This window comes from Oncorhynchus clarkii, chromosome 17 (genome assembly GCF_045791955.1).
Source record: "Oncorhynchus clarkii lewisi isolate Uvic-CL-2024 chromosome 17, UVic_Ocla_1.0, whole genome shotgun sequence".
Lineage (NCBI taxonomy): Eukaryota > Metazoa > Chordata > Actinopteri > Salmoniformes > Salmonidae > Oncorhynchus > Oncorhynchus clarkii.
The window spans coordinates 43,575,816-43,589,038 of NC_092163.1; the positions used below are offsets into that span (position 1 = coordinate 43,575,816).

The 13,223-nt window shown below is 42.3% G+C and overlaps 1 protein-coding gene across 3 annotated transcripts in view; it reads left to right on the forward strand.

Annotated features, from left to right (window-relative positions):
• LOC139370883 (polybromo 1, like) overlaps positions 1-13,223 on the forward strand; it is a 38,326-nt gene that overhangs the window by 23,308 nt on the left and 1,795 nt on the right. The window contains exons 21-28 of one of the 3 annotated variants that reach the window (XM_071110740.1): positions 2,356-2,598; positions 6,386-6,531; positions 6,848-7,005; positions 7,225-7,408; positions 7,649-7,859; positions 10,708-10,906; positions 11,252-11,392; positions 11,973-12,134. In XM_071110740.1, coding sequence (XP_070966841.1) covers positions 2,356-2,598; positions 6,386-6,531; positions 6,848-7,005; positions 7,225-7,408; positions 7,649-7,859; positions 10,708-10,906; positions 11,252-11,392; positions 11,973-12,134 — 1,444 coding nt within the window. The remainder of the gene's footprint in view (positions 1-2,355; positions 2,599-6,385; positions 6,532-6,847; positions 7,006-7,224; positions 7,409-7,648; positions 7,860-10,707; positions 10,907-11,251; positions 11,393-11,972; positions 12,135-13,223) is intronic. The other 2 variants (XM_071110741.1, XM_071110742.1) reach the window with 2 other exon arrangements.

Below are 13,223 nucleotides of genomic sequence, written 5' to 3' on the forward strand. Positions count from 1 at the left end.
TAACTTTATTTTAATTGGTGTTCATTTTTTTTTGTGGAATTGAAAAAAGTGATCATTTAATACAGTTGAAATGTGTACAAATTAGATGCGCTGAAATGAAAGCAACTTCAGAAAATGAACATTCGGATTATACTGATATTATTCTGATCTCGCAAACAATGTTAAGTGTATAGATGGGTGTAATCTAGAGCCAAGCGTGTTGATTTTTAATCCGAGGGTATCCTGCTATTGAATGCTATTTGTATCCTGCTGTTGAATTATGCAACAGAACGTGCTAACAGTAATTTATCAGGCAGTCAAGACAGTGCAGGTAGGCCAAGACAGAGCAAGTTTTTGGTGGTTGCAACCCTGTTCCACCTCTTTATGTTAATTTTGTGATTTATGCACTATGCAAATGAACCTAGTGTATTTAAACAAATGAGGAATGTGTATATATTATTTTGAACACACACACACAGTGATGAATCACTCTTCACCATCTGGCAGTCCGATGGATGAATCTGTGTTTGGCAAATGCCAGGAGAACGTTACTTGCTCCAATGCATAGTGCCAACTGTACAGTTAGGTGGAGGAGGATTAATGGTCTGGGGCCGTCACTGACTGCCTGTTCACCCCGCTCTCATCCAGAAGGCGAGGTCAGTACAGGTGCATCAAAGCTGGGCCCGAGAGAAAAACAGCTTCTATCTCAAGGCCATCAGACTGTTAAACAGCCATCACTAACATTGAGTGGCTGCTGCCAAAATACTGACTCAACTCTAGCCACTTAAATAATGGAAAAATGTATGTAATAAATGTATCACTAGCCACTTTAAACAATGCAACTAATGTTTACATACCCTACATTACTCATCTCATATGTATATGCTGTACTCTATACCATCTACTTTATCTTGCCTATGCCGTTCGGCCATCACTCATTCATATATTTTTATGTACATATTCTTATCCATTCCTTTACACTTGTGTGTATAAGGTAGTTGTGAAATTGTTAGGTTAGATATTACTGCATGGTCGGAACTAGAAGCACAAGCATTTCGCTACACTCACATTAACATCTGCCAACCATGTGTATGTGACAAATAAAATTTGATTTGAAATTTAAAAAATTAAATAATCTCTCAGGCAATTACTCAGATCAGAATTGGATCAGAGAGGCCAATGTTGGAATGATATAAAAATACATGTTTAATGTACATAAAAAGGCCTACATGTCAAAGTGTAGGGGATATGCATATTGCCTACAGGCTCATATCCAAACCCATGCTGAAATGGGGAAATTGCCAGAAAATGTAGCCAAACTTTTTTTTAACGAGACAATTAATTACACAAATCAATGGAGGCTGCTGATGGAAGGACAGCTCATAATAATGGCTGGAACGGAGTGAATGGAATGGTAGATGTATTTGATTCTTTTGTACACTAGTTGATGCATCTTTAGGTTACCCCTTTTTCTTAATTTCTAACTAATATTTTCTTCTCTGTCACATGAAACCGCTTGCACGTGTGGTGCACTTTTGAGAATGCCGTTTCCCCTCTAATTTCATTTTGGAAAATTCACATGTAGCCTTCAGCCATGTGTGCTTTGCTGAGCTTATAATATTAAGAAATAAAACTGTATCGACATTTTAAGGCTAAACAGTGATCTGTTGCATCATCCTCATTGTATGAATTTGGGATCGGTCTTTCTAGAACTGTCCCAGAGTCTTGCTTTGAACCATCCTAGACATTTCTTTTATCGCCCCAAGGACGACAGGACGCTCTTAATTTCAAACCGTGGAGTGAATCATTTTATTATTTGCTTGTAATTGTAATGTTACAATATTTCATAGGCTACCAAGGGTGGCCAACCATCCTCCAGGATAGCCTTAAATGGGCAGTGTTGAATATGCAGCTTGAATATGCAAATAGTGTTACCTATATTTTTTTTGTCTGATCCTCTATGGTTAAAAAAAAGATACTAATGCATTTTATTTTGTAAAGTGGTTCCTTGCATCATACAATGATGTAAACATGGTGTTAGACTATTGTTTTTATTTTTGGACAAGTAACTTGGGCTTTCAGACAAGCAAAAAATCTGTCCTTGTCCTAAAAAAGTTAATTCCAAGCCCCGCTGTTGCTAAATATTGTAATGTAATTTTGTAATATGAGATACACTGCCTTGTACACTGCCTTGCCTTGACATGTACTAGTCCATATTGTTTGTGTTTTGAAATCGTCTACATTGTCTACTGTGCAGAACCACTGATCTACAAGTCACCTTGTATCCCAAATAACTACTCATTACCAAGATTAGTGATTCTTCCTCAAACTGATTCCCTCCAACACACTGACCAACTGTGTGCTCCCCCTCTACAGGATTACTTCAAGCTTCAGCCTGAGGGAGTAAGACCAGAGGACGTGTACGTCTGTGAGTCCCGTTACTCTGCCAGGAACAAGGCCTTCAAGAAAATCAAGATGTGGGCCGGGCCAGCCGGCGTGAGGTTTGTCCCTCGGGATGTGCCGTTGCCCGTTATCCGGGTGGCCTCCATGTATGCCAAACGTGATCAGGAGAAACTGTTGGCCGTGGCCGATAACGGCAACCACAGCATCGTCGACAAGGTGAGAAGTCTGTGCACAGGAGGATATTAGCTCAGTTGGTATAGCATTGTGCTTATGCCAGGATAGTGGGTTTGATTCCCGGGACCACCCTTACATAGAAATGTAGCACACATGACTAAGTCGCTTTGGAGAAAAGCATCTGCTAAATGGCATATATTATTTTGTGCTGTCAAACGATTAAAATAATTCAACATTTTAGAATTTATAACAATGTTGGCCCTGAAGATAGATATTTGTTGTTTTTTTAAGCAGTGCATTAACAGGCATGATATGATTAGATTATAAGGGAAGAAACATATAATAATTTGTATCAGACTTGCTTTCAATGAGAATGACGGATCTATAAGTCCCAATTCTATGTGAATTTGATCGGGATGCCCAAAAAGTTACATATTGCAGCTTTAACTTTGACAGCCATAATTATTCTATTTTATTTTAGAGCATAAAATGCATTTGTCCTGCTTATTGGACATGTCCATCACAAATAAGACCATCATATTTACTGTACTTGTGAGAACACTTCATTGAGTACTTCTTTTAAGGTTGAATAGTTTCCTGGTATTTTACAATTCACTCTTCTCCCAGGTAACCCAGTATTTCCTGCCAAACTGGAAGTGTTTTTCAAAAGCATTATAAAGCATATAAATATGTCTGGATTTGATTGGCGCTTTGATGAGCATGAACATTTTAACCTGACGCTACCTGAGCCTGATGAGCCATATATTACATACATTTTATGAGCCCTACATGAATGACATTTAATGAGCCCAAGCCCAAATGATTGTGCCGTTGTCCAATACATCTATGATATAGGCTACTACACATTTATGCATGACAGAAAAACATTTTAAAAAGCCCATGATGTAGCTAGCTACTGTAGTTGTGGCCACTCATCTGTCTGTCTGCAACATGCTCTCGGAGCATTTTGTATTCTTCTGTGCATAAATCTGAGACAACATTGGCAGTAGAGTGGCTCATACCGAAGAGCTCAGTGACTTTCAAGGTGGCACCATCATAGGACACCACCTTTCCAGCAAGCCAGTTCGCACTGTATATTCTCTCTTGGGTAAATAAATGAAACTAGCTCCAGTAGGCTGTTTTTAGTGTGAACTGCGTTACTGTACTGTATTATGCTGTATTATATGGACTGGAATTACACACATCGTTCAAACCATGATAAAGCAGAAGAGAACATGGGTTCTGGTGCAGCCCATGAGGCCTACAATGTTGCAAGCATAGGCTAGCGAATTAGATTTTAATTTTGAAATATAATACAGCCAATTTGTATAATTAGTAGGCTGACGCATATATCACTTCCATAACATGTCCCCTAATGTTATTAGACTACCTCCTTTTTGTCACTCTGTTGTTGCTTCATTCCTTCCTCGCTTTCAACAGTTAAATGAAATCAGTCCTCATTATAATGACATCCTAGAATATTGGACTAGAATTAGATGAAGGCTTTCACTTCTCTTCACGAAGATTGAATGGGTCTGAATGAATAACTGCTACAGCCTATCGCCATCGCACGTTCACGCTTCTTTTAAACTACCCGTGAGTTCTATTGGGTGCTGTATTTAACATTCAGCAAATAAAGAGCTTACGTTCCTATTGGAATAGTGTATTGGTATTAGAAATGTTTAAAAAGCTATTCTAGTCTACCTTTTCCTGCATGGGACTCAGAGCTAAGGAGCATTTTTATTTAAGGAGAGACAAGCGGAGCACAGGTGCTTGCGTATTGCGCAAGTAACAGAGGCTGTAAGTTAGAAGCATATTATGCATAACCCATCATTAATTAGCTAAATTTAAGGCTTATACTGCATTGAATTTATTTATTATCTTAAAGAGGTTGGCTAGGAGGATAGATGCTTTTGTTCATGTAGTGTATGTGGACACCTGCTCGTCGAACATCTCATTCCAAAATCATGGGCATTAATATGAAGTTGCCCCCCCCCCCCCCCTTGATATAACAGCCTCCACTCTTCTGGGAAGGCTTTCCACTAGATGCTGGAACATTGCTGCTGGGACTTGCTTCCATTCAGCCACAAGAGCATTAGTGAGGTCGGGCACTGATGTAGGCCAATTAGGCCTAGCTTGCAATCGGAAATCCAATTTATCCCAAAGTTGTTCGATGGGGTTAAGGTCAGTGCTCTTTCCACACCGATCTCGACAAACTATTTCTGTATGGACCTCGCTTTGTGCACGGGGGCGTTGTGATGCTGAAACAGGTAAGGGCCTTCCCCAAACTGTTGCCACAAAGTTGGAAGCACAGAATCGTCTAGAATATCATTGTATGCTGTAGCATTAATATTTCCCTTCACTGGAATTAAGGGGCCTAACCCGAACCATGAAAAATAGCCCCAGACCATTATTCCTCTTTCACCAAACTGTACAGTTGTCACTATGCATTGGGGCAGGCAGCGTTCTCCTGGCATTTGCCAAACCAAGATTTGTTAATCGAACTGCCAGATGGTGAAGCGTGATTCATCAATCCAGGGAACGTGTTTCCACTGCTCCATAGAACAATGGCGGCAAGCTTTACACCACTGCAGCCGACGCTTGGCATTGCACATGGTGATCTTAGGCTTGTGTGCGGCTGTTCGGCCATGGAAACCCATTTCATGAAGCTCCCCCCGAGTTATTGTGTTGACGTTGCTTCTAGAGGCAGTTTGAACTTGGTAGTGAGTGTTACAACAGGACAGATGATTTTTACGCGCTTCAGCTCTCGGTGGTATACCTACCACTTCATGGCTGAACCATTGTTGCTCCTAGACGTTTCCACTTCACAATAACAGCACTTACAGTTGACTGGGGCAGCTCTAGCGGGCAGAAATTTGACGAACTGAACTGTTGGAAAGGTTTCACGTTGAAAGTCACTGAGCTCTTCAGTACGGGCCATTCTGCTGCCAATATTTGTCTATGGAGAGTTCATTGCTGTCTGCTATTATACACCTGTCAGCAACGGGTGTGGCTGAAAGAGCCTAATCCACTAATTTGAAGGGGTGTCCACATACACTATATATAGATGCACTATATGAGAGAGAGATCTCTAGGATGCAATTTGAATGTGAGAGAATGCTCGCGCGTGCAATGATATTCGAGTGATAGGCTGTTTTTAAGACTCAGCAACTGCAATTTTAAAAAATGTATCTTTACAATTTTAAAAAAACAAAGTGACTCCCGAAAGCCAGATAGAGATTGGTAAATTTAGACGCGCATTCGGCCTTTATATTACTGTAGCATAGGCTATGCTGCAGCAAATGTAGGCCTACCTGTCACAAGAAAAAAGTTACCATGATGGGTCTACGTACATTGTGAACTGACTCCATACTGAGATGGACTGTCTGTCCCCACCCTGATTCATCATACAGGCTGTAGAGAAGCCAGATTTAGACATTGCACATCATTTAACAGTTCCATATCACTCCATGCTGTTCATGTCGGTCATTTATTATTATAATTTACCGGTTTCTCACAGTTATTTATCCCGGGAAAAGGGAGTTGTTTTGGGAGGTTAATCTCGATAACCGGATTCGAACCATTCATCCTTACTTCTTATCTATAATTTCATCGTAAACAACACTGAAACATTGGAATGTATTAACGTACCCGTTCCATATTGTTGAGCCGAACTGAACAAAGCAAGCTGTGTTGGTTTACGCACCATAGTTGCTGGAGCGGTGTTGGAAAGGACGCCGTGAAAGGAAAATATCTTGAGTCGGCACAATACGGGTTTGGGTTGACACAATAGAGAGAGTGTGCTCTCATACTATGTGACTGTGTGTAGGAGCTTGAGGATGTCCCGGTAGAGATGAGTGGAGGGGAGCCAGGCTGTCAGTACTATGACCAGCTCCACTACAACAACATGTGGCTGAAGGTGGGAGACTGTGTCTACGTCCAGTCACATGGGCTCGTTAAACCCCGTGTCGGCAGGTACGTCAAACACACCTCGTGGTATTTGGTTTCTCTTCAGAACTCTTTTGTAATGTGTTGATGGTGTCGGTGGCTCTTTCTCTTTCCTCGATTCCTCTCATCCTATCGCCTCTTTCTCAAAAATGCATTGGAGAACATGGTCCGAGGCGAGGGACCTGTGACCTTACTCCTCCAATGCAGTTGAGGAGATAAGAAATCACAGAAATGTGGATTGAGATAAACCCTTTGTGTTTTGAGTATGGAGATGTGGTGTATGTCTGTGAATGTGGCCATTAGGAAGCCAACAGGGCTATTTTAATGGATTGAACTGTAACAGGATAGAGAAGCTGTGGGTGCGCGACGGCGCAGCATTTTTCTTCGGACCCATCTTCATCCACCCAGAGGAGACGGGACACGAGCCCACCAGGATGTTCTACAAGAGAGAGGTGTTCCTCAGCAACGTGGAGGAGGCCTGCCCCATGACCTGCGTCATAGGTACCTTACTACTTTGCTAGGCTTCTGCACTGCCTTCCGCATCCTCTCTACACTCAACATGCATTCATTATAGTTGTTTCCATTATCAAACCTTTGCTAGACTAGTTTCAGACATTCAAACCGTTTCAGACATCAAGTACCCCCTGGAATACTAGGTTCAATAGCAGTATAATTGGCCCTATAATTAACCATCACTCTCTCCATCCCTCCGTCCTGCAGGTAAATGTGTGGTGTCGTCCTTTAAGGACTACCTGTCGTGTCGGCCCACTGAGGTGTCTGAGGAGGACGTGTTTCTGTGTGAGAGCCGTTACATTGAGAGTGAGAAGCAGATGAAGAAGTTTAAGGGCCTGAAGCGATTCTCCCTCCACGCTAAGGTGGTGGACGACGAGGTCTACTACTTCAGGTGGGAGTGACTCACAAGCCCTATCCCCTTCCTCCTCCTGAAGTGTGCCCTGAACTAATTCACTCCCCCTCGTGGATTGGACTGGTGTGTATATACAGGCTAAGGAAGCTTCTCTGCTTACTTCAGGGAGAACAAGGGAAGAGAATTGGACTGTAGCCAAAGACTTGGTTAAATAGATAGCACTTGTGATTTTCTTGTTTAGCTGGTATCAACCCTCTTCTCTGATTGGTCCATATCCAGGAAGTTGATAGTGCCCCAGAAGGAGCCGTCTCCTCTGCTGAATAAGAAGATTGAGGAGCTGGAGCTGAAACTGGCAGACATGGATGAGGGGGATGAGGATCTGGATGACCTGGAGGATGAGGACGAGGCTCCAGAGACCCCCTCCATGCCCACCATTCAGACCCCTCTGGCAAGCGATTTGGACATCATGCCTTATACCCCTCCTCCCCAGGTCTTACAAACACCCACACGCACTGAATGCCCAATCTTAAAACTTCTACTAAGCTAACATATGGAATTGTTTTAAGATGGTGATACAAAGGATAATTTAGCTATTTGATTTAGATTTAAGTCCCCTTTAGGTGTGTATTGTATGTATGTATGTATGTATGTATAGTAACAGTCAAAAGTTTGGACACATATACTCATTCAAGGGTTTTTCTTTATTTTTACTATTTTCTACATTGTAGAATAATAGTTTAGACATCAAAACTAAGAAACATATGGAATCATGTAGCAACCAAAAAAGTTCATATTCAAAGTAGCCACCCTTTGCCTTGATGACAGCTGTGCATACTCTTGCCATTCTCTCAACCAGCTTCATGAGGAATGTTTTTTCCAACAGTCTTGAAGGAGTTCCCACATGCTGAGCACTTGTTGGCTGCATTTCCTTCACTCTGTGGTCCAACTAATCCCAAACCATCTCAATTAGGGGGATTGTGGAGGCCTGGTCATCTGATGCAGCACCCCATCACTCTCCTTCTTTGTCAAATAACCCTTACACAGCCTGGAGGTGTGTTTTGGGTCATTGTCCTGTTTTGGGAAAATATTATAGTTCCACTAAGCGCAAACCAGATGGGTGGCGTATTGCTGCTGTGGTAGCCATGCTGGTTAAGTGTGCCTTGAGTTGTAAATAAATCACAGACCGTGTAACCAGCAAAGAACCTCCACACCATCACTCCTCCATGCTTCACGGTGGGAGCCACACATGCGGAGATCATCCGTTCACCTACTCCACGTCTCACAAAGACACATCAGACCAAAGGACAGCTTTCCACCGGACTAATGTCCATTGCTCGTGTTTTTTGGCCCAAGCAAGTTTATTCTTCTTACTGGTGTCCTTTAGTAGCAATTCAACCATGAAGACCTGATTTCGCCCCAGTCTCCTCTGAACAGTTGATGTTGAGATGTATCTGTTACTTGAACTCTGAAGCATTTATTTGGGCTGCAATCTGAGGTGCAGTTAATTGCATATTTCTGAGGCTGGTAACTGTAATGAACTGCAAAGGTAACTGTAATGAACAGCAGAGGTAACTCTGGGTCTTCCTTTCCTGTGACGGTCCTCATGAAAGCCAGTTTCATCATAGCGCTTGATGGTTTTTGCGACTGCACTTGAAGAAACTTTCAAAGTTCTTGAAATTTTCTGGATTGACTGATCTCCATGTCTTAAAGTAATGAAACTGTCGTTTCTCTTTGCTTATTTGGGCTGTTCTTGCCATAATATGGATTTGGTATTTTACCAAATAGGGTTATCTTCTGTATACCACTACCTTATTGGCTCAAACGCATTAAGAAGGAAAGAAATTCCACAAATTAACTTTTAACGAGGCAGACCTGTTAATTGAAATGCATTCCAGGTGACTACCTCATGAAACTCGTTGAGAGAATGACAAGAGTGTGCAAAGCTGTCATCAAGACAATGGGTGGCTACTTTGAGGAATTTCAAATATAAAATATTTAATTTGTTTAGCACTTATTTTGGTTACTACATGATTTCATGTGTTATTTCATCGTTTTGATGTCTTCACTATTATTCTACAATGTATAAATAGTAAAAAATAAAGAAAAACCCTTGTAGGTGTGTCCAAACTTTTGGCTGGTACTGTAAGTATTCAGACCCTTTGGTATGTGACTTGAAATTGAGCTCAGGGGAATCCTGTTTCTATTGATCATTCTTGAGATGTTTCCTCAACTTGATTGAAGTCAACCTGTGGTACATTCAATTGATTGGACATGATTTGGCAATGTGCACACACCTCTCTATAGAATGTCCCAGTCAGAGCCAAAACCAAGCCTTGAGGTAGAAGGAATTGTCCATAGAGCTCTGAGACAGGATTATGTCGAGGCACAGATCTGGGGAAGGGTCCCAAAACACTTCTGCAGCAGTGAAGGTCCACAATAACACAGTGGCCTCCACCATTCTTGAATGGATGAAGTTTGGAACCACCAAGACTATTCCTAGAGCTGGCCGCCCGGCCAAGCTGCACTATCGGGGGAGAAGGGCCTTGGTGATGGACGTTTCCAAGAACCCAATGGTCACTCTGACAGAGTTTCTCTGTGGAGATGGTTGTCCTTCTGGAAGGTTCTCCCATCTCTGCAGCACTCCACCAATCACACCTTTATGGTAAAGTGGCCAGACGGAAGCCACTCCTCATTAAAAGGCACATGACAGCCCGATCTACAGAGAAGAATGGGAAACACTCCCCAAATACAGGTGTGCCAAGCTTGTAGCGTCATACCCAAGAAGACTCAAGGCTGTAATTGCTGCCAATGGTGCTTCAACAAAGTGCTGAGTAAAGGGTCTGAATACTTATGTAAATGTTTTTTTTTTATACCTTTGCAAAAATGTATAAAAACCTGTTTTTGCTTTGTCATCATGGGGTACTGTGTGTAGATTGAGGGAAAATAACAATTTTAATAAATTTTGGTATGGCTGTAACGTAACAAAATGTGGGAAATGTCAAGGGGTCTGAATACTTTTCGAATGCACTGTCTCTCTCTATCTTTTGGACACAACAGTTGTTTTCATGAGAAAGATTTTCAGGATGTCTCCTAGTCTGACAAACACCTCCTGTAGCTCTGCCACTTTTCACCGCAGATACGGAAGGCCAACAGTGACAGATGTGGTGGATTGAGACGCAGTCCAGCCCATGCAATAAAAAAAACACATCTTTAGATTTATACAGATGGATGTTATGGGGTGTATGTATTATGCTGATTAGGTTTATGCAGGGGTGTGACTATTAATTATCATGGGTGTTACTGTTCATTGACTGGTCTACCCCCTGTTTCTCTCACAGTCCACTCCCAAGGCGAAGGGTGTTTCTAAGAAGGAAGGAGCCAAGAGGAAGGTCAACATGAGTGGTTATATCCTATTCAGCAGTGAGATGCGTTCGGTCATCAAGACCCGCCACCCTGACTTCTCCTTCGGGGAGCTCAGCCGTCTGGTGGGCACCGAGTGGAGGAACCTGGAGGCTCCCAAGAAAGTAGAGTATGAAGGTAGGAAGGCCAGGGAAGCATGCTAGTACTGAGACATCTCTATGGAGACTTTGTTTCACCAGTGGGATTCATACACCGGTTGAGATCTGCAATCAGATTGGTGATGACAATAACCAGGTTTCCATCCAACCTTTTCATGCAAGTAAAGTACATGTTGGATAAGAAAAAATGTCACGTCAGGCCTGCTAGAAACAGCTAATTGGAAGGTAAACTTTCCAAATGTCGACAAAACAAAATACGCTAGTCCATATCCCTAGCCAAACATCTGACAAACTTGGAGTGTTATGTCCCTTCAGTGTTAGCGTTATGAAATAATCCAAGTCTGCGTATTGTTGTTTGTTCCAGAGCGGGCAGCCAGGGTGGTGGAGCGGCAGGAGAAGGAGAGGGCAGCCCAGCAGCAAGCATCCCCGAGAGCAGGTACCCCAGTAGGGTCCATGATGGGGGTGGTGCCTTCGCCTAGCCACATGGGAATGATGCCTGGTCCAGGTAACCCCTTCCTCACAGAGACCGACATCCCAAATCAACCACTAGCCCCTAAGCACCCAGATCTACAGTGCCTAAAGTGTAGTGGCTAGGGGAGATTTGGGATTCAGGGAGATGGCACCATTGCTTGGGACTTAGCAGCTACCTGGGAAATAATGAAGCTGGACTGCTAAAACAATTCAACCTTAATTTATTTACCCTCTTCCCCTATCCAGAAATTGCCCATTCAAAATTGTCCAGTGGCTTTCAACTGCATCCTCATTATAGGCTGATTGTTTTTGTCTCTGTTGCTGCTAATTTTAATTTAGTATTTCATCCCTGTTTTATATTTTGTTTTGCATCAAATGCATTGAATCAGAGTTTGCATGATCCAAATCAACTGCATGACCAGAAATAGTATTTGTATTATTTTAAACTCTTCTTTACAGTAACATCCATTCTTGTTTTACTTACTAGCTTGTTTAACTTAATATTTTATCATTCATTAATATGTAGTGCATGTCTTTTGGATAGTCAGTTGCATGTCACTTATGCATGGGTATCGTTGTTGTTGTCATTCCCGGCCCCGCCTCCTCCTCCTAAGGCATGATGGGAGCTTACGGCCCCCCCTATGGCATGCCCATGCAGGGCCCCCATGAGGGCTTGCTGGGTATGGGCCCAATGCCACCTCACCATATGGGCCCGATGCCCCCCCAACACCTCCAGCCAGGTATGCCTGGGTACCACCCTGGCATGCCCTACCCGGGTAAGGACCCCACCCACCTTCCACTCCAGGCCAAGGCCACACCTGTCCTGGTCAGTCAGTAGCTTCCAGTCTGTCTGTTCTGAGATGGGAAAATGAGTTGACGAGGTCCAGGTTGCAGAACAAAACACTTTGAAAAGGAAAGAAGGTAGCTGGAAATTCTATTGCTCTGCATCAGAGCTACAGTGCCTATCGAAAGTCTACAAATTAATTGTAATTTTTTGTCATCGATCGACACCTAATACTCCATAATATCAAAGTGATAAGAAAATGATATAAAGGAATACACTTTGGCCTAAATGCAAAGCAACCACAACACATCACTAAGTAACTGCTTCCTTATTTTCAAGCATGGTGGTGGCTACATCATGGTATGGGTATGCTTGGGGAGTTTTTCAGAATGAAAATAAACTGGATAGAGCTAAGCACAGGCAAAATCCTAAAGGAAAACCTGCTTCAGTCTGCTTTACACCAGACACTGGGAGAGGAATTCACCTTTCAGCTGGACAATAACCTACAAGTTGCTTACCAAGAAGACTGTGAATGTTCCTGAGTGTACAATGTCACAGTTTTGACCTAATTCTCCTTGAAAATCTGTGGCAAGACTTGACAATGGCTTGATGATCCATGATCCCCAACACCTTGACAGAGCTTGAATAATTTGCAGGTATTGCCCAATGCAGGTGTGCAAAACTCTTATGAGACTTAGCCATGAAGACTCACAGCTGTAATTGCTGCCAAAGGTGTTTCAAACATGTATTGACTTGTGGGGTGAACACTTAACTAATCAATGTTTTATTTTTTATTTTTATATATATATATATATATATATATATTTCTTCTTTTTTTTCTTTCTTCACTTTGACAGAGTATTTTGTGTAGATCATTGACAAAAAATGACACTTAAATTTTAATCTTACTTTGTAACACAATAAAATGTGAAGAAATCCAAGGGGGGGTTTGTAGACTTTCTGTAGGCACTAGTGGGTAGCGACCTTCTCTACAGGGGTTCCACCGTCCTTTACCTCTCCTCTACACATTCGCACAGTATTACTCTGTTCCATCTGCTCGCATATCTCGGAATCCATGGTC